This window comes from Lonchura striata, unplaced genomic scaffold (assembly GCF_046129695.1).
Source record: "Lonchura striata isolate bLonStr1 unplaced genomic scaffold, bLonStr1.mat Scaffold_85, whole genome shotgun sequence".
Lineage (NCBI taxonomy): Eukaryota > Metazoa > Chordata > Aves > Passeriformes > Estrildidae > Lonchura > Lonchura striata.
The window spans coordinates 1,728,498-1,756,487 of record NW_027461188.1 but is presented as its reverse complement, the minus strand read 5'-3'; the positions used below and the strand labels follow the sequence as shown (position 1 = coordinate 1,756,487).

Sequence of the window (27,990 nt, the reverse complement as noted above, 5' to 3'; positions counted from 1 at the left end):
CCCCAGCCAGGGCCCTGCACACAGGCAGGTTTCTGTAGGGCCGGGCCGAGGGCACACAGGGTGGGATGGGCTCTGTGAGCGCTGGCAGGGACAAGGCACCTCTCAGGAGGGGATGTCCAGGCCCAGGGAGATGCTCAGGGAAGCAGAGGGGGCTGAACAGAGCAGTGCTGGGGGAACAAGCCCATCCAGCCCCTCAGCTTCCCTCAGCCACAGGGAATCCTTTGCCTCTCACACGTCTCTCTGCCTAATTCTGAGTGCAGTGGGAATGCTGGGGATTTCTGACCTCAGAGAGCGAGGAATGGCGGGTGGGTAGGAAAAACATTCCCTACATATTTTCCCTGCTGTCCATGTCCTCCAGACTTGGTAGTGCAGATAGTACCAAGCCCTTCTGCAGTAAGAGTGATTCCCCTGAAAAATTCTGAATATCAAGCCTTGTCCCTCTGCCACAGGGCCACAAACCCAGGGCAGCAGGGCAGGGATGGCTCCTTAATTGCCCCCACACACAGGCTGGGCTGCTCCTGACACATTCAGCCAGCACAGCTGGAGCTCAGGCAGGGACCTGGGTGAAGGTTTTCCCAGAGCAGGAACAAGGGTGAGTGAGTCTCAGCAGGACAGTCTGCAGGGAATGGCCCAGGTTTGACTCCATGCACCTCTCCTGACTTTTCCTTGTCCTTTCTCTATGAACAGGTGCCCATGTGCAGCCACAGCAAATGTCCAACAGCAGCTCCATCAGCCACTTCCTCCTGCTGGCACTGGCAGACACACGGCAGCTGCAGCTCCTGCACTTCTGCCTCTTCCTGGGCATCTCCCTGGCTGCCCTCCTGGGCAACGGCCTCATCATCAGCGCCGTAGCCTGCGGCCACCACCTGCACACGCCCATGTTCTTCTTCCTGCTCAACCTGGCCCTCAGCGACCTGGGCTCCATCTGCACCACTGTCCCCAAAGCCATGCACAATTCCCTCTGGGACACCAGGAACATCTCCTACACAGGATGTGCTGCCCAACTATTTTTCTTCATGTTCTTCATTGGATCAGAGTATTTTCTACTGACCATCATGTGCTACGACCGCTACGTGTCCATCTGCAAACCCCTGCACTACGGGACCCTCCTGGGCAGCAGAGCTTGTGCCCACATGGCAGCAGCTGCCTGGGCCAGTGGCTTTCTTAATGCTCTCATGCACACAGCCAGCACATTTTCCCTGCCCATGTGCCATGGCAATGCCCTGGGTCAGTTCTTCTGTGAAATCCCACAGATCCTCAAGCTCTCCTGCTCCAAATCCTACCTCAGAGAACTTGGGGTCATTACTGTTACTGTGTCTGTGGGATTTGCTTGTTTTGTGTTCATTGTTTTCTCCTATGTGCAGATCTTCAGGGCTGTGCTGAGGATCCCCAATGAGCAGGGACGGCACAAAGCCTTTTCCACCTGCCTCCCTCATCTTGCTGTGCTCTCCCTGTCCCTCAGCACTGCAGTGTTTTCCTACCTGAAGCCTGCCTCGATGTCCTCCCCATCCCTGGATCTGTCAGTGTCAGTTCTGTACTCGGTGGTGCCTCCAGCCCTGAACCCCCTTATCTACAGCCTGAGGAACCAGGAGCTCAAGGCTGCAGTGAGGAGACTGATGACTGGATGCTTTCAGGGACATTAAAGTGCTGGACAATTTCTGCAAATTACCTGTAATAAAAGTAATCTTTGGTACTTCTTGCTGTTTTCCTCTTTTAGGTTCTTTTTCTTTGTTTTGCATTTTGATGTTGTCCACAAATAAATGTCATTCCTTGTGCCATATCTCATTTTGTTTCTCTCCACCTTCCCTGTGGCCGCCGACTGTGTCAATGAGGGTCTGTACTCTCAGTGGCTTTAAAGGAACTAAAGGATCTCCCAGCAGAGTTTTCTGCAGAGATGCCCTTTTGTTGCCTTCTCTGGAGCTGCAGCAGCAATGTCTGTGTGCAGAGCTGGGGCAGATCAGGGCTGGCACAGCAGCTGTGCTCAAGAAAGAAGAAGTCTCTGGAGCAGTAAAATTCATCATCAACCCCCAGGTGTCTGAGGATGCATCCCCATCAGGGCAGCAATGAGCAGAAATGGGCACAGCTCTGTGGCGGCCCCAGCTCTGGGATGGACCCTGGGCCTGGAGCAGGAGCAGCTCTAGAGGGCCCCAGGGCTGGGGCTCTTGTGCTGGCCTGGGCAGATGGGATGGCAGGAGGGGCTGCAGAGCTCTCAGCACCTCAGGCAGAGGGGAGCAGGGCAGCCAGGGAGCTCCTTTGGCCTTGGCCAAGCCCCTTCCCCCATGGTGGGGCTGAGTCCTGGCTGAGCTGCAGCTGCTGCTGTGCCCTTGGCAGGGGCTGAGGCCGTGGGGCAGTGCCCAGAGCAGCCTGGGCTGAGCAGAGCTGTGGGGCCAGAGCCGGCTGGGCTGTGCTGGGGAGAGGCCCTTGGTGCTGCCCAGAGCTCAGGGCAGCTGGCAGAGCTGGCAGGGAGCTGGGCTGGGCTGGGAGAGCCTGGCACAGAAACCATCAGTGTCCATCTCAGCCTGGCTGAGCGGGCAGGGGCAGGACTCAGCCCAGGCCTTGTGGGGCAGGGCCAGCGCCTGGGCAGGCATTGAAAACAGGCAAGAGCCCGAGAGAGGAGGCTGCTCTGTGCCCTTGGGGCATGGACAGAGCTGGGAGGGGCCCAGGACATTTGTCAGCGCCAGCCTCTGTCTGTGCCAGCCCTGGGCAGCCCTGGCTGCTGAGCCCAGCTCTGCCCTGGGCTGAGTTTGGCTGTGGCCCAGCTCCATCCTCCTGCAGGGCTCAGGGCCTGTTCCCAGCCATGGCCAGCCCTGGCCACCTCTCTGCTGGCCCAAAGGCCGGCAGAGCCCGGGCAGGGCTGTCTGTGCAGCCCCACAGGTGCCACGGGCTCGGCAGGAGCTGGCAGAGGCTGCCCAGCAGGGAGGCCATGGGGCACAGAGCCCCAAGGCTGCCCAGGGCCCCACGGCACAGGGGCCGTTCCCCGCCGCAATGCTCCTGTCCTGGGCTGGGCTGCACAGGGGCTGTGGCACCATGGCTGGGCCAGCACAGGGCCACAGAGGGGCCACGCAGCCGCTGCCAGGGCTGGCAGCAAGGCCGGGCACAGACAAGGAATTGCTGAGCATGGCCTGCGCTGGCCAGGGCTGCCTGTGCCCAAGGCAGAGCTCAGCTGCCCTTGGGGGCTGCAGGAACACTCAGGAGCCCAAAGAGCCTCCATGGCTGTGCTGGAGACCAAGGCTGGAGCAGGGAAATGCAGGGCTGCTGTGCCATGGGGAGGGCATGGAATTCTAGCTCACACCTCAGCTCTCTGATGGTCCCGGCACCGTGCTGGGCCCTGTTCCAGACTGGAGCAGAGCAGATGTTGATGGCACAGGAGCCCTGCGGGGCTGGCAGGGACCTGCAGCTTGCAAGGTGCTCTGCTCTCCCTCAGCTCCTCTCGGAGAGATTCAATCCCAGCTCGGCACCTCAGGGCACAAGTGGCACTGCCTGTTCATGGGCACACAGCTGATGTCTGCCTGGAAAGGGGCACAGGTTTTCATACTTGTACATTTCACATATTATGGACGCAAATTTTTATTATCTGCGTTTCTTCAGTATTTTAAGAAATACCAAAGTATTCTGTCCAGGAACAGGAATTTTCTTCAAGTGTACTAATGGTAGGAGGAGAAATACTGACATTGCCTTCTACTTGTGTCTCCAATATTCTGTTTATTCCTTCCTCTCCTCTTCCTTCAGGTGTTTCCAGCTCTCCTGTTTAAATTGCCATGTCTAAGGACATCTCTTCACTAGGCCAGCTATATCTATGTACTTCCTGCTGCTCCCAGATTTCTTTCACCAGATGCTTTCTGGTCATTCAAGTCCTTCTCAACTGACTGGTTTCATGCTTTGAGCTTCAGGGAGTTGTCCAATCTTTCAGAAGTTAATATAAATATTGTATCAGTCAAAATCCTTATTTGTTAGAGGGATGCCGCGGGAGACAAGACTCATGATATCATGATCATCAAGTCTCAGTTTATTGTGACAGATTACACAGTTTATATATGTTCGTTAATTAGCTCATACATATTGCAAAAGCCAAGCTCATGATTGGTTGCTATGTGACTTGTACTATTATCTTAAAAGTATCTTTATGATCGATACATGCCTGTCCAGCTGGCCTTGCAGTTAGAACAGCTTAGTACCCCTTTGTTCTTCTCTATCTACTTCTACATACCAAGCAGTTTCAATATCCTGCTTTCTGCACACCATCTACTCTTCAGGGCCATGCGAACTTTGCAGCAGTCACGTAGCCCTCCCTATTTGGATTAATTTTACAGTATCATGTCCCTTGTTGTTCAACCATTCCTCTGTCAGGCTCTCTTCACTTATTGTGCTTATATCTATCAAAGAACTACCTTTTCTTATGTCTTTATCTGAAGCTGTTCCTGTATGGAAATCCCTTGAGGATTGGGGGACATGCCAGATGCTGCTGGGACAACACGAGAGCTGAGGGAAGAGCTGTGATGGCTATTAAACTGTTCAAATGTGCTACTTGTGTTTGTTGGCAAGAAACCTTTCTGTGCCTCTTGAGTGTCACCATCCCTGAGCCCAAAGGACACAAACCTGATGAGTTGTGGTTCCCACTGCAGGGGCACTTGGACCTTGGCTCTGCACAGGAGAGCTCTTCATCCAATTTCCCTCTTTTCCTCCCTCTGGGCATGGAGGGAGCTCCTGACTTCAGCCTGTGACTCGTGTGTGCAAAGAGCAAATCTGGGCAGAATTAGGGCAGGGAGGGTTTGGGGGGACCTTGGGATATGTGTTGGGCACAGAAGGTGTTTTCCATTGCTCTGAGACTGTCTGCTGTGCAAAGTGGATTTAATATCCAGCAGGGGAATGACTTTTGCATTTGAGGGAGCTTTGTTGACTGACAAGAAATGAACATCCCTCTGTGTCTGGGGCAGCTACTTCTCCAAGTAAAGCACGTGGGAGTTGGAGCCAAGGAGCTGAAACCTGCAGGTGCAGCCTGGGCTGGAGGGAGCTCAGATTTGCACAAGGCTGCTCTGAGTGCCAGGGCTGGGATGGGGGAAATGGTGGGGTGGGGGTAGGGACAGAGTCTGATGGATTGTCAGCCACAAAGGGTCTTGATTTATCTTCACCAACTTAAAGCCTGTTCTATTTTAAGTTAATCAAAATGTTCAAGAGGAGAGCAGTAGAGGATGAAGACACAGAGACAGAAAGACAAAATAGATACAGAGAAGCTCACATACAGCTGCCAACTCCTGGATTCCAGCAATGTTCAGATGGAAATTCCAAGAGGAGGTAGAGCCAAGATGTGTACTTGCCTTCTGGTCAGCCTTAAATACCCCTTGGTCTTCCTGGGCCCTTCCCCCAGGTGGGACTTGGGGTCATTTGGTCACTCAGGAGCTGGGCTGGGGCTCCAGAGGTGGCTGTGGAGCATTGCCTGTGCTCTGCCAGGGACTGTCAGACACTGTTGGGCTGGGATAGAGGCTCTGGGGGGATTGGGGTTCCTGGGCAGTGCTGGGGTTCAAGGGCAGGGCAGGGCTGGACCTGTCCCTTCCTCCCCCACACATGAAATGTTTCCAGCCAGCAATCACCTCCAGTCTGTCACAACAGTCAACATTGGAGGTGAAATCCCAATATCAACATTGGCACCTGCAGGAGAAGGACAGTTCTTTTCCATGGGAAGGAAAGCACAGAGACCCAGTGTTTGGAAGGCAGGTGAGAGCCTGACTAGGCCAAGGCCAGCCAGAATTTTCAGGAATGGCACAGCCAGCCTGGGGCTCACACCGGTGCGGACTTCAAGCTGGCCATGCAGAGCTCCGTGTTTCTCCCAAAAAGATCACTGCTGCAGCACCTGGGGTTCCCCAGTGCTCGGCTTTTTATCCCCACTGCATGGAGGATCACATGGCAGGGCAAAGGATGGATCCCATGTGGCATCCAACCTGCCCTGATCCAGGCTGGGCACAGCCTGATGAACGATGAACACATCTCGCAGGGACATGGAAACTTCCCCTGAAAACCCAGTTCAGGGAGAGCCTGAGCTCTTTTGTGGCTCTAGGCAGGAAGATGCTCAGGATCTCCCAGAGAGGCTCAGCAGGCAGTAGGATTGTGCCTGCATCTCGCTCTGGAAATGCCAGGGGCTCAAGTGAGAGCTGTGGGAATGATTTAGAATGCACTGAGAGGGGCCACAGTCCTGCACGGCTCTTATATCAGGAGCAAAGAGCAGCCTGGAGGCTGGGGAAGGCTGGAGCTGTACCACTGTGTGCTCATCCCTCACCTTCATGGGGAGCTGCCCCCAGAGTTGCTAAGTATGACTTTGATGGTTCTCCCGTTGGGTGTATTTTGGAGCAGCTGATATCTGTGTATTTTTATGGTGATCCCGTGGAAAGCAGCCATTTGCCTGCCGTGATGAACTCAAAACTAATACTAATTCCTCATTCCCTTTGGTTTCATCTGGGCTATTTTAGTCTCTGTGTTTGATTGGTTTGCGTGGGTTTATTTGCTTCTGGGTTTTGTCTGTTTTGGTTTGAGTTTTCTGTTTGCTTTTTCATAAGACTCAGGTGAAGTTGGCAAAGCCAAAGTCAAGAGAATGTACACCAGGCTTGACTTTCCAGAAATTACTTTTGGCTGGGTTTAATGGAAACCTCCAGGCTCAGGACCACCAGTACATTGGCAGGTTTTGCTCTGCAACATCAGCTTGCCCAGACTCTGCTCGGTGTCTCACAAATGGAGAAGACAGTGGATATTGTGCCAAGCTTCCTTTCAAACAGCCAAACCTGCATCAGCATGACAGAAAAAAAGAAAAAACCAGAGACTATATTCACCAATTAGAGCAGAACCAGTGTCCCACCATCTTGCCCTCCACTGTTATTAATTTTGTACATTGAGAGGCAAAGCTGGGCCTAAAGCTTCCATCTCTCCGTTCCTGATGCCATTTGACTCCAGCCTGGACTCCCCCTGATCACACTGCCTGCTGTCCACGTGGCGCTGGGGATGCTCAGCCTGGAAAGAGGAGACCCTGGGGAGGCCTCACTGCAGCTCTGCAGCACTGCAAGGGTGCCACAAGAAAGACTGGGACAGAGTGTTGCACAGGGCCTGTGGCAACAGGACAAGGGGGGACGGCTTTCACCTGCAGGAGGCTGATTGAAGCTGGATCTAAGGAAGCTGCTCTTTGCCACTGAGGCTGCTGAGGCACTGGCCCAGGCTGTGGATGCCCCATCCTTGGGAACAGGGCTCTGAGCACCATGCTCTGGGGGAACGTTGCTAAGCATGGAACCAAAGGCTCTCTAGCTCAATGGTCATGTCACAATCCATGTCCCATCTGGAACTGCCAGCACCCAGCAAGCAGCACAACACAACCACTGGCCCTGGGCTCAGCACACGCTGCACGCTGCTCCTGCTGCTCCTGTCACCCTTCTTGTTCCTGCCCCGATACCTCAGAGCATCAGTCTCCAAAGCTGCCTAAGGCCTGGATTGTGTCATCCATCCCTGCAGGATGCTGGCATTTGTCCTGAGGAAGGTAGGGTGCCATTCCATGGAGGTGGATCCCCCCAGCTGCCTGAGTGGGCTGGAGTTCTCGGCGGATGGGGTGGGACAGGGACCTCACTCTGAGGTTTTGCTACCTCTGCAGGCTGTGGCAGGCAGAGAGGACAAGATGGAGGTGGACACACAGGCTGATAGAGAGGAAAAGATGGAAGTGGACGGAGAAAAGACAGGAGAGGAAGAGATGGAGGTGGACACCCCAATTGATACGGAGGAGGGGATGGAGGTGGATGGAGAGCAGACTGGAGAGGAAGAGATGGAGGTGGATGTGGATGTGGAAGAGGAGATGGACTTGGACATGGAAGAGTACACCGAGGACATGGACATAGATGAAAAAGATGAAGAGGAGGCCATGGTCCTGGGATGAAGACCAATGCCAGCAGCAGGACAGGCATGTGGTCCCCACAGGCAGAGTGGGTTCCCTGCAGCCAGGCTGGGGCGGGGCTGGGCTGGGTGGTCTCTGCTCAGGCCCGTGGTACCCAGTGCATTGGGTTCTGGTGGCCATGCCCAGCCTGCCCTGTGCTTGCTTTGGGCCACACAAGCCCCATCCCAGTGCCTAAGGCCCAGCCCCCAGACCCAGCCAGCCTCAGCTCTGGCAGCAGAGTCCCACTGTGCCAGCCTGGGGACACACGGAAGAGCCCTCTGTGCCTGACTGCAGTGACCATGGCACCTGCTTTTCTTCCTGGAGTGATGGAGATCACGGACAGATATGGCACCCTCTTGTACATAGTTTTTACAGTTTGTTGTTGCGTTTAGGATATAGGTTTTAGGGCGTTGTTTTGTCTTCTGTAAATACATTTCAGATATTGTTGTTAGATATGTTCTTAGGTATATACCTTCTATAAACTGTTGTTATTACAAATATTCTTACAAATCTAGATGTGTTCTGTGTTTTCATTGCTGTTCTTCTGTAAATAAACAACCGTGATTTTTCCCACCCCAGTTCTCTTTCCATTTGCTTCAGGCACAGGCAGTATTGGCCAAGTTGCAGTTTCCACTTGCTCCAGGTTCCCAGGGCTGGAGGTTCATGGGGGAGCTGGCACAGCCACCCCAGGAGTGGTTGTCCCACTCAGAGGGTCCCGCTGACAGAGGTCACTGTCTCCTTGCAGTCTCTCTGGACACACTGGGTAGCTGCAGGGGCAAATTCCAGCGTGCCCTGTCCCATGGGATCCCATGTTGGGACTCAATGTCCCAGCCAGGGTGAGCACTGCTTGTGGCCCTGGGCTCAGCATGGCAGGCCTGGTGCTCACGCCAGTGCAGACTTCAAGCTGGCCATGCACAGCTCCGTGTTTCTCCCAAAAATATCACTGCTGCAGCACCTGGGGTTCCCCAGTGCTTGGCTTTTTATCCCCACTGCATGGAGGATCACATGGCAGGGCAAAGGATGGATCCCATGTGGCATCCAACCTGCCCTGATCCAGGCTGGGCACAGCCTGATGAACGATGAACACATCTCGCAGGGACATGGAAACTTTCCCTGAAAACCCAGTTCAGGGAGAGCCTGAGCTCTTTTGTGGCTCTAGGCAGGAAGATGCTCAGGATCTCCCAGAGAGGCTCAGCAGGCAGTAGGACTGTGCCTGCATCTCGCTCTGGAAATGCCAGGGGCTCAAGTGAGAGCTGTGGGAATGATTTCGAATGCACTGAGAGGGGCCACAGTCCTGCACGGCTCTTACATCAGGAGCAAAGGGCAGCCTGGAGGCTGGGGAAGGCTGGAGCTGTACCACTGTGTGCTCATCCCTCACCTTCATGGGGAGCTGCCCCCAGAGTTGCTAAGTATGACTTTGATGGTTCTCCCGTTGGGTGTATTTTGGAGCAGCTGTTATCTGTGTTTTTTTATGGTGATCCTGTGGAAAGCAGCCATTTGCCTGCCGTGATGAACTCAAAACTAATACTAATTCCTCATTCCCTTTGGTTTCATCTGGGCTATTTTAGTCTCTGTGTTTGATTGGTTTGCGTGGGTTTGTTTGCTTCTGGGTTTTGTCTGTTTTGGTTTGAGTTTTTTGTTTGCTTTTTCATAAGACTCAGGTGAAGTTGGCATAGCCAAACTCAAGAAAATGTACACCAGGCTTGACTTTCCAGAAATTACTTTTGGCTGGGTTTAATTGAATCCTCCAGGCTCAGGATCACCAGTACATTGGCAGGTTTTGCTCTGCAACATCAGCTTGCCCAGACTCTGCTCGGTGTCTCACAAATGGAGAAGACAGTGGATATTGTGCCAAGCTTCCTTTCAAACAGCCAAACCTGCATCAGCATGACAGAAAAAAAGAAAAAACCAGAGACTATATTCACCAATTAGAGCAGAACCAGTGTCCCACCATCTTGCCCTCCACTCTTATTAATTTTGTACATTGAGAGGCAAAGCTGGGCCTAAAGCTTCCATCTCTCAGTTCCTGATGCCATTTGACTCCAGCCTGGACTCCCCCTGATCACACTGCCTGCTGTCCACGTGGCACTGGGGATGCTCAGCCTGGAAAGAGGAGACCCTGGGGAAGCCTCACTGCAGCTCTGCAGCACTGCAAGGGTGCCACAAGAAAGACTGGGACAGAGTGTTGCACAGGGCCTGTGGCAACAGGACAAGGGGGGACGGCTTTCACCTGCAGGAGGCTGATTGAAGCTGGATCTAAGGAAGCTGCTCTTTGCCACTGAGGGTGCTGAGGCACTGGCCCAGGCTGTGGATGCCCCATCCTTGGGAACAGGGCTCTGAGCACCATGCTCTGGGGGAACGTTGCTAAGCATGGAACCAAATGCTCTCTAGCTCAATGGTCATGTCACAATCCATATCCCATCTGGAACTGCCAGCAGCCAGCAAGCAGCACAACACAACCGCTGGCCCTGGGCTCAGCACACGCTGCACGCTGCTCCTGCTGCTCCTGTCACCCTTCTTGTTCCTGCCCAGACACCTCATCTCTTCAGTCTCCAAAGCTGCATAAGGCCTGGATTGTGTCATCCATCCCTGCAGGATGCTGACATTTGTCCTGAGGATGGTAGGGTGCCATTCCATGGAGGTGGATCCCCCCAGCTGCCCGGGTGGGCTGGAGTTCTGGGGGGATGGGGTGGGACAGGGACCCCACTCTGAGGTTTTGCTACCTCTGCAGGCTGTGGCAGGCAGAGAGGACAAGATGGAGGTGGACACACCAATTGATATGGAGGAGGAGATGGAGGTGGATGGAGAACAGACTGGAGAGGAAGAGATGGAGGTGGATGTGGACGTGGAAGAGGAGATGGACGTGGACAAGGAAGAGTACACCGAGGACATGGATGTTGATGAAAAAGATGAAGAGGAGGCCATGGTCCTGGGATGAAGAGCAATGCCAGCAGCAGGGCAGGCATGTGGTCCCCACAGGCAGAGTGGGTTCCCTGCAGCCAGGCTGGGGCGGGGCTGGGCTGGGTGGTCTCTGCTCAGGCACGTGGTACCCAGTGCATTGGATTCTGGTGGCCATGCCCAGCCTGTCCTGTGCTTGCTTTGGGCCACACAAGCCCCATGGAAGTGCCTGGGGCCCAGCCCCCAGACCCAGCCAGCCTCAGCTCTGGCAGCAGAATCCCACTGTGCCAGCCTGGGGACACACGGAAGAGCCCTCTGTGCCTGACTGCAGTGACCATGGCACCTGCTTTTCTTCCCGGACTGATGGAGATCCCGGACAGAGAGGCGACCCTTTTGTACATAGTTTTTACAGTTTGTTGTTGCCTTTAGGATATAGGTTTTAGGGCTTTGTTTTGCCTTCTGTAAATACATTTCAGATATTGTTGTTAGATATGTTCTTAGGTATATACCTTCTATGAACTGTTGTTATTACAAATATTCTTACAAATCTAAATGTGTTCTGTGTTTTCATTGCTGTTCTTCTGCAAATAAACAACCGTGATTTTTCCCACCCCAGTTCTCTTTCCATTTGCTTCAGGCACAGGCAGTATTGGCCAAGTTGCGGTTTCCACTTGCTCCAGGTTCCCAGGGCTGGAGGTTCATGGAGGAGCTGGCACAGCCACCCCAGGAGTGGTTGTCCCACTCAGAGAGTCCCACTGACAGAGGTCACTGTCTCCTTGCAGTCTCTCTGGACACACTGGGGAGCTGCAGGGGCAAATTCCAGCGTGCCCTGTCCCATGGGATCCCATGTTGGGACTCAATGTCCCAGCCAGGGTGAGCACTGCTTGTGGCCCTGGGCTCAGCATGGCAGGCCTGGTGCTCACACCAGTGCAGACTTCAAGCTGGCCATGCACAGCTCTGTGTTTCTCCCAAAAATATCACTGCTGCAGCACCTGGGGTTCCCCAGTGTCGGCTTTTTATCCCCACTGCATGGAGGATCACATGGCAGGGCAAAGGATGGATCCCATGTGGCATCCAAGCTGCCCTGATCCAGGCTGGGCACAGCCTGATGAACGATGAACACATCTCGCAGGGACATGGAAACCTCCCCTGAAAACCCAGTTCAGGGAGAGCCTGAGCTCTTTTGTGGCTCTAGGCAGGAAGAAGCTCAGCATCTCCCAGAGAGGCTCAGCAGGCGGTAGGATTGTGCCTGCATCTCGCTCTGGAAATGCCAGTGGCTCAAGTGAGTGCTGTGGGAATAACTTATAATGCACTGAGAGGGGCCACAGTCCTGCAAGGCTCTTACATCAGGAGCAAAGAGCAGCCTGGAGGCTGGGGAAGGCTGGAGCTGTACCACTGTGTGCTCATCCCTCACCTTCATGGGGAGCTGCCCCCAGAGTTGCTATGTATCACTTTGATGGTTCTCCTGTTGGGTGTATTTTGGAGCAGCTGTTATCTGTGGCTTTTTATGGTGGTCCCATGGAAAGCAGCCATTTGCCTGCTGTGATGAATTCAAAACTAATACTAATTCCTCATTCCCTTTGGTTTTATTTGGATTTTTAAAATCTATTTGTTTGATTGGTTTGCGTGGGTTTCTTTGTTTCTGGGTTTTGTCTGTTTTGGTTTGAGTTTTTTGTTTGCTATTTTATAAGACTCAGGTGAAGTTGGCATAGCCAAACTCAAGAAAATGTACACCAGGCTTGACTTTCCAGAAATTACTTTGGCTGGGTTTAACTGCATCCTCCAGGCTCAGGATCACCAGTACATTGGCAGGTTTTGCTCTGCAACATCAGCTTGCCCAGACTCTGCTCGGTGTTTCACAAATGGAGAAGACAATGGATATTGTACCAAGCTTCCTTTCAAACAGCCAAACCTGCACCAGCATGACAGAAAAAAAGAAAAAAACAGAGACTATATTCACCAATTAGTGCAGAACCAGTGTCCCACCATCTTGCCCTCCACTCTTATTAATTTTGAGCGTTTAGAGGCAAAGCTGGGCCTAAAGCTTCCATCTCCCAGTTCCTGATGCCATTTGACTCCAGCCTGGACTCCCCCAGATCACACTGCCTGCTGTCCACGTGGGACTGGGGATGCTCAGCCTGGAAAGAGGAGACCCTGGGGAGGCCTCACTGCAGCTCTGCAGCACTGCAAGGGTGCCACAAGAAAGACTGGGACAGAGTGTTGCACAGGGCCTGTGGCAACAGGACAAGGGGGGATGGCTTTCAGCTGCAGGAGGCTGATTGAAGTTGGATCTGAGGAAGCTGCTCTTTGCCACTGAGGGTGCTGAGGCGCTGGCCCAGGCTGTGGATGCTCCATCCTTAGGAACAGGGCTCTGAGCACCATGCTCTGGGGGAACGTTGCTAAGCATGGAACCAAAGGCTCTCTAGCTCAATGGTCATGTCACAATCCATGTCCCATCTGGAACTGCCAGCAGCCAGCAAGCAGCACAACACAACCACTGGCCCTGGGCTCAGCACACGCTGCACGCTGCTCCTGCTGCTCCTGTCACCCTTCTTGTTCCTGCCCCCATACCTCCTGTCATCAGTCTCCAAAGCTGCATAAGGCTTGGATTGTGTCATCCATTCTTGCAGGATGCTCACATTTGTCCTGAGGAAGGTACGGTGCCATTCCATGGAGGTGGATCCCCCCAGCTGCCCGGGTGGGCTGGAGTTCTGGGGGGATAGGGTGGGACAGGGACCCCACTCTGAGGTTTTGCTACCTCTGCAGGCTGTGGCAGGCAGAGAGGACAAGATGGAGGTGGACACACCAATTGATATGGAGGAGGAGATGGAGGTGGATGGAGAACAGACTGGAGAGGAAGAGATGGAGGTGGATGTGGACGTGGAAGAGGAGATGGACGTGGACAAGGAAGAGTACACCGAGGACATGGATGTTGATGAAAAAGATGAAGAGGAGGCCATGGTCCTGGGATGAAGAGCAATGCCAGCAGCAGGGCAGGCATGTGGTCCCCACAGGCAGAGTGGGTTCCCTGCAGCCAGGCTGGGGCGGGGCTGGGCTGGGTGGTCTCTTCTCAGGCCCGTGGTACCCAGTGCATTGGATTCTGGTGGCCATGCCCAGCCTGTCCTGTGCTTGCTTTGGGCGACACAAGCCCCATGGAAGTGCCTGGGGCCCAGCCCCCAGACCCAGCCAGCCTCAGCTCTGGCAGCAGAGTCCCACTGTGCCAGCCTGGGGACACACGGAAGAGCCCTCTGTGCCTGACTGCAGTGACCATGGCACCTGCTTTTGTTCCTGACTGATGGAGATCCCGGACAGAGAGGCGACCCTTTTGTACATAGTTTTTACAGTTTGTTGTTGCCTTTAGGATATAGGTTTTAGGGCTTTGTTTTGCCTTCTGTAAATACATTTCAGATATTGTTGTTAGATATGTTCTTAGGTATATACCTTCTATGAACTGTTGTTATTACAAATATTCTTACAAATCTAAATGTGTTCTGTGTTTTCATTGCTGTTCTTCTGCAAATAAACAACCGTGATTTTTCCCACCCCAGTTCTCTTTCCATTTGCTTCAGGCACAGGCAGTATTGGCCAAGTTGTGGTTTCCACTTGCTCCAGGTTCCCAGGGCTGGAGGTTCATGGAGGAGCTGGCACAGCCACCCCAGGAGTGGTTGTCCCACTCAGAGGGTCCCACTGACAGAGGTCACTGTCTCCTTGCAGTCTCTCTGGACACACTGGGTAGCTGCAGGGGCAAATTCCAGCGTGCCCTGTCCCATGGGATCCCATGTTGGGACTCAATGTCCCAGCCAGGGTGAGCACTACTTGTGGCCTTGGGCTCAGCATGGCAGGCCTGGTGCTCACACCTGTGCAGACTTGAAGCTGGCCATGCACAGCTCTGTGTTTCTCCCAAAAATATCACTGCTGCAGCACCTGGGGTTCCCCAGTGTCGGCTTTTTATCCCCACTGCATGGAGGATCACATGGCAGGGCAAAGGATGGATCCCATGTGGCATCCAAGCTGCCCTGATCCAGGCTGGGCACAGCCTGATGAACGATGAACACATCTCGCAGGGACATGGAAACCTCCCCTGAAAACCCAGTTCAGGGGAGCCTGAGCTCTTTTGTGGCTCTAGGCAGGAAGAAGCTCAGCATCTCCCAGAGAGGCTCAGCAGGTGGTAGGATTGTGCCTGCATCTCGCTCTGGAAATGCCAGTGGCTCAAGTGAGTGCTGTGGGAATAACTTATAATGCACTGAGAGGGGCCACAGTCCTGCAAGGCTCTTACATCAGGAGCAAAGAGCAGCCTGGAGGCTGGGGAAGGCTGGAGCTGTACCACTGTGTGCTCATCCCTCACCTTCATGGGGAGCTGCCCCCAGAGTTGCTATGTATCACTTTGATGGTTCTCCCGTTGGGTGTATTTTGGAGCAGCTGTTATCTGTGGCTTTTTATGGTGGTCCCATGGAAAGCAGCCATTTGCCTGCTGTGATGAATTCAAAACTAATACTAATTCCTCATTCCCTTTGGTTTTATTTGGATTTTTAAAATCTATTTGTTTGATTGGTTTGCGTGGGTTTCTTTGTTTCTGGGTTTTGTCTGTTTTGGTTTGAGTTTTTGTTTGCTATTTTATAAGACTCAGGTGAAGTTGGCATAGCCAAACTCAAGAAAATGTACACCAGGCTTGACTTTCCAGAAATTACTTTGGCTGGGTTTAACTGCATCCTCCAGGCTCAGGATCACCAGTACATTGGCAGGTTTTGCTCTGCAACATCAGCTTGCCCAGACTCTGCTCGGTGTTTCACAAATGGAGAAGACAATGGATATTGTACCAAGCTTCCTTTCAAACAGCCAAACCTGCACCAGCATGACAGAAAAAAAGAAAAAAACAGAGACTATATTCACCAATTAGTGCAGAACCAGTGTCCCACCATCTTGCCCTCCACTCTTATTAATTTTGAGCGTTTAGAGGCAAAGCTGGGCCTAAAGCTTCCATCTCCCAGTTCCTGATGCCATTTGACTCCAGCCTGGACTCCCCCAGATCACACTGCCTGCTGTCCACGTGGGGCTGGGGATGCTCAGCCTGGAAAGAGGAGACCCTGGGGAGGCCTCACTGCAGCTCTGCAGCACTGCAAGGGTGCCACAAGAAAGACTGGGACAGAGTGTTGCACAGGGCCTGTGGCAACAGGACAAGGGGGGATGGCTTTCAGCTGCAGGAGGCTGATTGAAGTTGGATCTGAGGAAGCTGCTCTTTGCCACTGAGGCTGCTGAGGCACTGGCCCAGGCTGTGGATGCTCCATCCTTAGGAACAGGGCTCTGAGCACCATGCTCTGGGGGAACGTTGCTAAGCATGGAACCAAAGGCTCTCTAGCTCAATGGTCATGTCACAATCCATGTCCCATCTGGAACTGCCAGCAGCCAGCAAGCAGCACAACACAACCGCTGGCCCTGGGCTCAGCACACGCTGCACGCTGCTCCTGCTGCTCCTGTCACCCTTCTTGTTCCTGCCCCCATACCTCCTGTCATCAGTCTCCAAAGCTGCATAAGGCTTGGATTGTGTCATCCATTCTTGCAGGATGCTCACATTTGCCCTGAGGATGGTAGGGTGCCATTCCATGGAGGTGGATCCCCCCAGCTGCCCGGGTGGGCTGGAGTTCTGGGGGGATGGGGTGGGACAGGGACCCCACTCTGAGGTTTTGCTACCTCTGCAGGCTGTGGCAGGCAGAGAGGACAAGATGGAGGTGGACACACCAATTGATATGGAGGAGGAGATGGAGGTGGATGGAGAACAGACTGGAGAGGAAGAGATGGAGGTGGATGTGGACGTGGAAGAGGAGATGGACGTGGACAAGGAAGAGTACACCGAGGACATGGATGTTGATGAAAAAGATGAAGAGGAGGCCATGGTCCTGGGATGAAGAGCAATGCCAGCAGCAGGGCAGGCATGTGGTCCCCACAGGCAGAGTGGGTTCCCTGCAGCCAGGCTGGGGCGGGGCTGGGCTGGGTGGTCTCTGCTCAGGCCCGTGGTACCCAGTGCATTGGATTCTGGTGGCCATGCCCAGCCTGTCCTGTGCTTGCTTTGGGCCACACAAGCCCCATGGAAGTGCCTGGGGCCCAGCCCCCAGACCCAGCCAGCCTCAGCTCTGGCAGCAGAATCCCACTGTGCCAGCCTGGGGACACACGGAAGAGCCCTCTGTGCCTGACTGCAGTGACCATGGCACCTGCTTTTCTTCCCGGACTGATGGAGATCCCGGACAGAGAGGCGACCCTTTTGTACATAGTTTTTACAGTTTGTTGTTGCCTTTAGGATATAGGTTTTAGGGCTTTGTTTTGCCTTCTGTAAATACATTTCAGATATTGTTGTTAGATATGTTCTTAGGTATATACCTTCTATAAACTGTTGTTATTACAAATATTCTTACAAATCTAGATGTGTTCTGTGTTTTCATTGCTGTTCTTCTGTAAATAAACAACCGTGATTTTTCCCACCCCAGTTCTCTTTCCATTTGCTTCAGGCACAGGCTGTATTGGCCAAGTTGCGGTTTCTACTTGCTCCAGGTTCCCAGGGCTGGAGGTTCATGGAGGAGCTGGCACAGCCACCCCAGGAGTGGTTGTCCCACTCAGAGGGTCCCGCTGACAGAGGTCACTGTCTCCTTGCAGTCTCTCTGGACACACTGGGTAGCTGCAGGGGCAAATCCCAGCGTGCCCTGTCCCACGGGATCCCATGTTGGGACTCAATGTCCCAGCCAGGGTGAGCACTGCTTGTGGCCCTGGGCTCAGCATGGCAGGCCTGGTGCTCACACCAGTGCAGACTTCAAGCTGGCCATGCACAGCTCCGTCTTTCTCCCAAAAATATCACTGCTGCAGCACCTGGGATTCCCCAGTGCTCGGCTTTTTATCCCCACTGCATGGAGGATCACATGGCAGGGCAAAGGATGGATCCCATGTGGCATCCAAGCTGTCCTGATCCAGGCTGGGCACAGCCTGATGAACGATGAACACATCTCGCAGGGATATGGAAACGTCCCCTGAAAACCCAGTTCAGGGAGAGCCTGAGCTCTTTTGTGGCTCTAGGCAGGAAGATGCTCAGGATCTCCCAGAGAGGCTCAGCAGGCAGTAGGATTGTGCCTGCATCTCGCTCTGGACATGCCAGTGGCTCAAGTGAGAGCTGTGGGAATGATTTCGAATGCACTGAGAGGAGCCACAGTCCTGCACGGCTCTTACATCAGGAGCAAAGAGCAGCCTGGAGGCTGGGGAAGGCTGGAGCTGTACCACTGTGTGCTCATCCCTCACCTTCATGGGGAGCTTCCCCCAGAGTTGCTATGTACCACTTTTATGGTTCTCCTGTTGGGTGTATTTTGGAGCTGCTGTTATCTGTGGCTTTTTACGGTGATCCCGTGGAAAGCAGCCACTTGCCTGCTGTGATGAACTCAAAACTAATACTAATACCTCATTCCCTTTGGTTTTATTTGGATTTTTTAAATCTATTTGTTTGATTGGTTTGCGTGGGTTTGTTTGTTTCTGGGTTTTGTCTGTTTTGGTTTGAGTTTTTTCTTTGCTTTTTCATAAGACTCAGGTGAAGTTGGCAAAGCCAAAGTCAAGAGAATGTACACCAGGCTTGACTTTCCAGAAATTACTTTTGGCTGGGTTTAATGGAAACCTCCAGGCTCCGGATCACCAGTACTTTGGCAGGTTTTGCTCTGCAACATCAGTCTGCCCAGACTCTGCTCGGTGTTTCACAAATGGAGAAGACAATGGATATTGTGCCAAGCTTCCTTTCAAACAGCCAAAACTGCAACTGCATGAGAGAAAAAAAGAAAAAAACAGAGACTATATTCACCAATTAGTGCAGAACCAGTGTCCCACTGTTTTGACCTCCACTGTTATTAATTTTCTACATTGAGAGGCAAAGCTGGGCCTAAAGCTTCCATCTCTCCGTTCCTGATGCCATTTGACTCCAGCCTGGACTCCCCCTGATCACACTGCCTGCTGTCCACGTGGGGCTGGGGATGCTCAGCCTGGAAAGAGGAGACCCTGGGGAGGCCTCACTGCAGCTCTGCAGCACTGCAAGGGTGCCACAAGAAAGACTGGGACAGAGTGTTGCACAGGGCCTAAGGCACCAGGACAAGGGGGGACGGCTTTCAGCTGCAGGATGCTGATTGAAGTTGGATCTAAGGAAGCTGCTCTTTGCCACTGAGGGTGCTGAGGCAGTGGCCCAGGCTGTGGATGCCCCATCCTTGGGAACAGGGCTCTGAGCACCATGCTCTGGGGGAACGTTGCTAAGCATGGAACCAAAGGCTCTCTAGCTCAATGGTCATGTCACAATCCATGTCCCATCTGGAACTGCCAGCAGCCAGCAAGCAGCACAACACAACCGCTGGCCCTGGGCTCAGCACATGCTGCACGCTGCTCCTGCTGCTCCTGTCACCCTTCTTGTTCCTGCCCAGATAGCTCATCTCTTCAGTCTCCAAAGCTGCCTAAGGCCTGGATTGTGTCATCCATCCCTGCAGGATGCTGACATTTGTCCTGAGGAAGGTACGGTGCCATTCCATGGAGGTGGATCCCCCCAGCTGCCTGGGTGGGCTGGAGTTCTGGGGGGATGGGGTGGGACAGGGACCCCACTCTGAGGTTTTGCTACCTCTGAAGGCTGTGGCAGGCACAGAGGACAAGATGGAGGTGGACACACAAACTGATAGAGAGGAGGAGATGGAAGTGGAGGGAGAAAAGACAGGAGAGGAAGAGATGGAGGTGGACACAGAAATTGATATGGAGGAGGAGATGGAGGTGGATGGAGAGCAGACTGGAGAGGAAGAGATGGAGGTGGATGTGGATGTGGAAGAGGAGATGGACGTGGACATGGAAGAGTACACCGAGGACATGGACATAGATGAAAAAGATGAAGAGGAGGCCATGGTCCTGGGATGAAGACCGATGCCAGCAGCAGGAGAGGCATGTGGTCCCCACAGGCAGAGTGGGTTCCCTGCAGCCAGGCTGGGGCGGGGCTGGGCTGGGTGGTCTCTGCTCAGGCCCGTGGTACCCAGTGCATTGGATTCTGGTGGCCATGCCCAGCCTGTCCTGTGCTTGCTTTGGGCCACACAAGCCCCATGGCAGTGCCTGGGGCCCAGCCCCCAGACCCAGCCAGCCTCAGCTCTGGCAGCAGAGTCCCACTGTGCCAGCCTGGGGACACACGGAAGAGCCCTCTGTGCCTGACTGCAGTGACCATGGCACCTGCTTTTGTTCCTGACTGATGGAGATCCCGGACAGAGATGGCACCCTTTTGTACATAGTTTTTACAGTTTGTTGTTGCTTTTAGGATATAGGTTTTAGGGCGTTGTTTTGTCTTCTGTAAATACATTTCAGATATTGTTGTTAGATATGTTCTTAGGTATATACCTTCTATAAACTGTTGTTATTACAAATATTCTTACAAATCTAAATGTGTTCTGTGTTTTCATTGCTGTTCTTCTGTAAATAAACAACCGTGATTTTTCCCACCCCAGTTCTCTTTCCATTTGCTTCAGGCACAGGCAGTATTGGCCAAGCTGTGGTTTCCACTTGCTCCAGGTTCCCAGGGCTGGAGGTTCATGGAGGAGCTGGCACAGCCACCCCAGGAGTGGTTGTCCCACTCAGAGGGTCCCGCTGACAGAGGTCACTGTCTCCTTGCAGTCTCTCTGGACACACTGGGTAGCTGCAGGGGCAAATCCCAGCGTGCCCTGTCCCATGGGATCCCATGTTGGGACTCAATGTCCCAGCCAGGGTGAGCACTGCTTGTGGCCCTGGGCTCAGCATGGCAGGCCTGGTGCTCACAGCAGTGCAGACTTCAAGCTGGCCATGCACAGCTCCGTGTTTCTCCCAAAAATATCACTGCTGCAGCACCTGGGATTCCCCAGTGCTCGGCTTTTTATCCCCACTGCATGGAGGATCACATGGCAAGGCAAAGGATGGATCCCATGTGGCATCCAAGCTGCCCTGATCCAGGCTGGGCACAGCCTGATGAACGATGAACACATCTCGCAGGGACATGGAAACGTCCCCTGAAAACCCAGTTCAGGGAGAGCCTGAGCTCTTTTGTGGCTCTAGGCAGGAAGATGCTCAGGATCTCCCAGAGAGGCTCAGCAGGCAGTAGGATTGTTCCTGCATCTCGCTCTGGAAATGCCAGTGGCTCAAGTGAGAGCTGTGGGAATGATTTAGAATGCACTGAGAGGGGCCACAGTCCTGCAAGGCTCTTACATCAGGAGCAAAGAGCAGCCTGGAGGCTGGGGAAGGCTGGAGCTGTACCACTGTGTGCTCATCCCTCACCTTCATGGGGAGCTTCCCCCAGAGTTGCTATGTACCACTTTGATGGTTCTCCTGTTGGGTGTATTTTGGAGCAGCTGATATCTGTGGCTTTTTACGGTGGTCCCGTGGAAAGCAGCCACCTGCCTGCTGTGATGAACTCAAAAATAATACTAATACCTTAGTATTGGATACTTTGGTTTGCCTGGGTTTGTTTGCTTCTGGGTTTTGTCTGTTTTGGTTTGAGTTTTCTGTTTGCTTTTTCATAAGACTCAGGTGAAGTTGGCAAAGCCAAACTCAAGAAAATGTACACCAGTCTTGACTTTCCAGAAATTACTTTTGGCTGGGTTTAATTGAATCCTCCAGGCTCAGGATCACCAGTACATTGGCAGGTTTTGCTCTGCAACATCAGCTTGACCAGACTCTGCTCGGTGTTTCACAAATGGAGAAGACAGTGGATATTGTGCCAAGCTTCCTTTCAAACAGCCAAACCTGCATCAGCATGACAGAAAAAAAGAAAAAACCAGAGACTATATTCACCAATTAGTGCAGAACCAGTGTCCCACCATCTTGCCCTCCACTCTTATTAATTTTGTACATTGAGAGGCAAAGCTGGGCCTAAAGCTTCCATCTCTCCGTTCCTGATGCCATTTGACTCCAGCCTGGACTTCCCCTGATCACACTGCCTGCTGTCCACGTGGCGCTGGGGATGCTCAGCCTGGAAAGAGGAGACCCTGGGGAGGCCTCAGTGCAGCTCTGCAGCACTGCAAGGGTGCCACAAGAAAGACTGGGACAGAGTGTTCCACAGGGCCTGTGGCAACAGGACAAGGGGGGACGGCTTTCAGCTGCAGGAGGCTGATTGAAGTTGGATCTAAGGAAGCTGCTCTTTGCCACTGAGGGTGCTGAGGCACTGGCCCAGGCTGTGGATGCCCCATCCTTGGGAACAGGGCTCTGAGCACCATGCTCTGGGGGAACGTTGCTAAGCATGGAACCAAAGGCTCTCTAGCTCAATGGTCATGTCACAATCCATGTCCCATCTGGAACTGCCAGCAGCCAGCAAGCAGCACAACACAACCGCTGGCCCTGGGCTCAGCACACGCTGCACGCTGCTCCTGCTGCTCCTGTCACCCTTCTTGTTCCTGCCCCGATACCTCATCTCTTCAGTCTCCAAAGCTGCCTAAGGCCTGGATTGTGTCATCCATCCCTGCAGGATGCTGACATTTGTCCTGAGGAAGGTACGGTGCCATTCCATGGAGGTGGATCCCCCCAGCTGCCCAGGTGGGCTGGAGTTTCTGGGGGGATGGGGTGGGACAGGAACCCCACTCTGAGGTTTTGCTACCTCTGAAGGCTGTGGCAGGCAGAGAGGACAAGATGGAGGTGGACACACAAACTGATAGAGAGGAGAAGATGGAAGTGGAGGGAGAAAAGACAGGAGAGGAAGAGATGGAGGTGGACACCCCAATTGATACGGAGGAGGAGATGGAGGTGGATGGAGAGCAGACTGGAGAGGAAGAGATGGAGGTGGATGTGGATGTGGAAGAGGAGATGGACGTGGACATGGAAGAGTACACCGAGGACATGGACATAGATGAAAAAGATGAAGAGGAGGCCATGGTCCTGGGATGAAGACCGATGCCAGCAGCAGGACAGGCATGTGGTCCCCACAGGCAGAGTGGGTTCCCTGCAGCCAGGCTGGGGCGGGGCTGGGCTGGGTGGTCTCTGCTCAGGCCCGTGGTACCCAGTGCATTGGATTCTGGTGGCCATGCCCAGCCTGTCCTGTGCTTGCTTTGGGCCACACAAGCCCCATGCCAGTGCCTGGGGCCCAGCCCCCAGACCCAGCCAGCCTCAGCTCTGGCAGCAGAGTCCCACTGTGCCAGCCTGGGGACACACGGAAGAGCCCTCTGTGCCTGACTGCAGTGACCATGGCACCTGCTTTTCTTCCTGGAGTGATGGAGATCACGGACAGAGATGGCACCCTTTTGTACATAGTTTTTAGAGTTTGTTGTTGCTTTTAGGATATAGGTTTTAGGGCGTTGTTTTGTCTTCTGTAAATACATTTCAGATATTGTTGTTAGATATGTTCTTAGGTATATACCTTCTATAAACTGTTGTTATTACAAATATTCTTACAAATCTAGATGTGTTCTGTCTTTTCATTGCTGTTCTTCTGTAAATAAACAACCGTGATTTTTCCCACCCCAGTTCTCTTTCCATTTGCTTCAGGCACAGGCAGTATTGGCCAAGCTGTGGTTTCCACTTGCTCCAGGTTCCCAGGGCTGGAGGTTCATGGAGGAGCTGGCACAGCCACCCCAGGAGTGGTTGTCCCACTCAGAGGGTCCCGCTGACAGAGGTCACTGTCTCCTTGCAGTCTCTCTGGACACACTGGGTAGCTGCAGGGGCAAATCCCAGCGTGCCCTGTCCCATGGGATCCCATGTTGGGACTCAATGTCCCAGCCAGGGTGAGCACTGCTTGTGGCCCTGGGCTCAGCATGGCAGGCCTGGTGCTCACAGCAGTGCAGACTTCAAGCTGGCCATGCACAGCTCCGTGTTTCTCCCAAAAATATCACTGCTGCAGCACCTGGGATTCCCCAGTGCTCGGCTTTTTATCCCCACTGCATGGAGGATCACATGGCAAGGCAAAGGATGGATCCCATGTGGCATCCAAGCTGCCCTGATCCAGGCTGGGCACAGCCTGATGAACGATGAACACATCTCGCAGGGACATGGAAACGTCCCCTGAAAACCCAGTTCAGGGAGAGCCTGAGCTCTTTTGTGGCTCTAGGCAGGAAGATGCTCAGGATCTCCCAGAGAGGCTCAGCAGGCAGTAGGATTGTTCCTGCATCTCGCTCTGGAAATGCCAGTGGCTCAAGTGAGAGCTGTGGGAATGATTTAGAATGCACTGAGAGGGGCCACAGTCCTGCACGGCTCTTACATCAGGAGCAAAGAGCAGCCTGGAGGCTGGGGAAGGCTGGAGCTGTACCACTGTGTGCTCATCCCTCACCTTCATGGGCAGCTGCCCCCAGAGTTGCTATGTATCACTTTGATGGTTCTCCCGTTGGGTGTATTTTGGAGCAGCTGTTATCTGTGTATTTTTACGGTGATCCCGTGGAAAGCAGCCACTTGCCTGCTGGGATGAACTCAAAACTAATACTAATAGCTCATTCCCTTTGGTTTTATTTGGATTTTTTAAATCTATTTGTTTGATTGGTTTGCGTGGGTTTGTTTGTTTCTGGGTTTTGTCTGTTTTGGTTTGAGTTTTTTGTTTGCTTTTTCATAAGACTCAGGTGAAGTTGGCAAAGCCAAAGTCAAGAGAATGTACACCAGGCTTGACTTTCCAGAAATTACTTTTGGCTGGGTTTAATGGAAACCTCCAGGCTCAGGACCACCAGTACATTGGCAGGTTTTGCTCTGCAACATCAGCTTGCCCAGACTCTGCTCGGTGTTTCACAAATGGAGAAGACAATGGATATTGTGCCAAGCTTCCTTTCAAACAGCCAAAACTGCAACTGCATGAGAGAAAAAAAGAAAAAAACAGAGACTATATTCACCAATTAGTGCAGAACCAGTGTCCCACTGTTTTGACCTCCACTGTTATTAATTTTGTACATTGAGAGGCAAAGCTGGGCCTAAAGCTTCCATCTCTCCGTTCCTGATGCCATTTGACTCCAGCCTGGACTCCCCCTGATCACACTGCCTGCTGTCCACGTGGCACTGGGGATGCTCAGCCTGCAAAGAGGAGACCCTGGGGAGGCCTCACTGCAGCTCTGCAGCACTGCAAGGGTGCCACAAGAAAGACTGGGACAGAGTGATGCACAGGGCCTGTGGCACCAGGACAAGGGGGGACGGCTTTCAGCTGCAGGAGGCTGATTGAAGTTGGATCTAAGGAAGCTGCTCTTTGCCACTGAGGGTGCTGAGGCACTGGCCCAGGCCGTGGATGCCCCATCGTTGGGAACAGGGCTCTGAGCACCATGGTCTGGGGGAACGTTGCTAAGCATGGAACCAAAGGCTCTCTAGCTCAATGGTCATGTCACAATCCATGTCCCATCTGGAACTGCCAGCAGCCAGCAAGCAGCACAACACAACCGCTGGCCCTGGGCTCAGCACACGCTGCACGCTGCTCCTGCTGCTCCTGTCACCCTTCTTGTTCCTGCCCAGATAGCTCATCTCTTCAGTCTCCAAAGCTGCCTAAGGCCTGGATTGTGCCATCCATCCCTGCCGGATGCTGACATTTGTCCTGAGGAAGGTACGGTGCCATTCCATGGAGGTGGATCCCCCCAGCTGCCCGGGTGGGCTGGAGTTCTGGGGGGATGGGGTGGGACAGGAACCCCACTCTGAGGTTTTGCTACCTCTGCAGGCTGTGGCAGGCAGAGAGGACAAGATGGAGGTGGACACACAAACTGATAGAGAGGAGAAGATGGAAGTGGAGGGAGAAAAGACAGGAGAGGAAGAGATGGAGGTGGACACCCCAATTGATACGGAGGAGGAGATGGAGGTAGATGGAGAGCAGACTGGAGAGGAAGAGATGGAGGTGGATGTGGATGTGGAAGAGGAGATGGACGTGGACATGGAAGAGTACACCGAGGACATGGACATAGATGAAAAAGATGAAGAGGAGGCCATGGTCCTGGGATGAAGACCGATGCCAGCAACAGGACAGGCATGTGGTCCCCACAGGCAGAGTGGGTTCCCTGCAGCCAGGCTGGGGCGGGGCTGGGCTGGGTGGTCTCTGCTCAGGCCCGTGGTACCCAGTGCATTGGATTCTGGTGGCCATGCCCAGCCTGTCCTGTGCTTGCTTTGGGCCACACAAGCCCCATGCCAGTGCCTGGGGCCCAGCCCCCAGACCCAGCCAGCCTCAGCTCTGGCAGCAGAGTCCCACTGTGCCAGCCTGGGGACACACGGAAGAGCCCTCTGTGCCTGACTGCAGTGACCATGGCACCTGCTTTTCTTCCTGGAGTGATGGAGATCACGGACAGAGATGGCACCCTTTTGTACATAGTTTTTACAGTTTGTTGTTGCTTTTAGGATATAGGTTTTAGGGCGTTGTTTTGTCTTCTGTAAATACATTTCAGATATTGTTGTTAGATATGTTCTTAGGTATATACCTTCTATAAACTGTTGTTATTACAAATATTCTTACAAATCTAAATGTGTTCTGTGTTTTCATTGCTGTTCTTCTGTAAATAAACAACCGTGATTTTTCCCACCCCAGTTCTCTTTCTATTTGCTTCAGGCACAGGCAGTATTGGCCAAGTTGTGGTTTCCACTTGCTCCAGGTTCCCAGGGCTGGAGGTTCATGGAGGAGCTGGCACAGCCACCCCAGGAGTGGTTGTCCCACTCAGAGGGTCCCGCTGACAGAGGTCACTGTCTCCTTGCAGTCTCTCTGGACACACTGGGTAGCTGCAGGGGCAAATCCCAGCATGCCCTGTCCCATGGGATCCCATGTTGGGACTCAGTGTCTCAGCCAGGGTGAGCACTGCTTGTGGCCCTGGGCTCAGCATCGCAGGCCTGTTGCTCACACCAGTGCAGACTTCAAGCTGGCCATGCACAGCTCCGTGTTTCTCCCAAAAATATCACTGCTGCAGCACCTGGCGGTTCCCCAGTGCTCGGCTTTTTATCCCCACTGCATGGAGGATCACATGGCAAGGCAAAGGATGGATCCCATGTGGCATCCAAGCTGCCCTGATCCAGGCTGGGCACAGCCTGATGAACGATGAACACATCTCGCAGGGATATGGAAACGTCCCCTGAAAACCCAGTTCAGGGAGAGTCTGAGCTCTTTTGTGGCTCTAGGCAGGAAGATGCTCAGGATCTCCCAGAGAGGCTCAGCAGGCAGTAGGATTGTGCCTGCGAGTCGCTCTGGAAATGCCAGTGGCTCAAGTGAGAGCTGTGGGAATGATTTAGAATGCACTGAGAGGGGCCACAGTCCTGCACGGCTCTTACATCAGGAGCAAAGAGCAGCCTGGAGGCTGGGGAAGGCTGGAGCTGTACCACTGTGTGCTCATCCCTCACCTTCATGGGGAGCTTCCCCCAGAGTTGCTATGTACCACTTTTATGGTTCTCCTGTTGGGTGTATTTTGGAGCAGCTGTTATCTGTGGCTTTTTACGGTGGTCCCGTGGAAAGCAGCCACTTGCCTGCTGTGATGAACTCAAAACTAATACTAATACCTCATTCCCTTTGGTTTTATTTGGATTTTTTAAATCTATTTGTTTGATTGGTTTGCGTGGGTTTGTTTGTTTCTGGGTTTTGTCTGTTTTGGTTTGAGTTTTTTGTTTGCTTTTTCATAAGACTCAGGTGAAGTTGGCAAAGCCAAAGTCAAGAGAATGTACACCAGGCTTGACTTTCCAGAAATTACTTTTGGCTGGGTTTAATTGAATCCTCCAGGCTCAGGACCACCACTACATTTGCAGGTTTTGCTCTGCAACATCAGCTTGCCCAGACTCTGCTCGGTGTTTCACAAATGGAGAAGACAATGGATATTGTGCCAAGCTTCCTTTCAAACAGCCAAAACTGCAACTGCATGAGATAAAAAAAGAAAAAAAACAGAGACTATATTCACCAATTAGTGCAGAACCAGTGTCCCACCGTTTTGACCTCCACTGTTATTAATTTTCTACATTGAGAGGCAAAGCTGGGCCTAAAGCTTCCATCTCGCCATTCCTGATGCCATTTGACTCCAGCCTGGACTCCCCCTGATCACACTGCCTGCTGTCCACGTGGGGCTGGGGATGCTCAGCCTGGAAAGAGGAGACCCTGGGGAGGCCTCACTGCAGCTCTGCAGCACTGCAAGGGTGCCACAAGAAAGACTGGGACAGAGTGTTGCACAGGGCCTAAGGCACCAGGACAAGGGGGGACGGCTTTCAGCTGCAGGATGCTGATTGAAGCTGGATCTGAGGAAGCTGCTCTTTGCCACTGAGGCTGCTGAGGCAGTGGC

General features: G+C 53.1%; 2 protein-coding genes across 2 annotated transcripts in view; both read left to right on the top strand.

Moving 5' to 3' along the window:
- Window positions 1–27,990, top strand: part of LOC110469778 (uncharacterized) — a gene marked incomplete at its 5' end in the record, with an annotated part of 706,345 nt that overhangs the window by 117,536 nt on the left and 560,819 nt on the right. The window lies entirely within an intron of this gene.
- LOC144248758 (olfactory receptor 14J1-like) lies at window positions 711–1,643 on the top strand. The gene has a single exon (XM_077790750.1). The coding sequence runs from the start codon at window positions 711–713 to the stop codon at window positions 1,641–1,643; it is 933 nt and encodes a 310-aa protein (XP_077646876.1).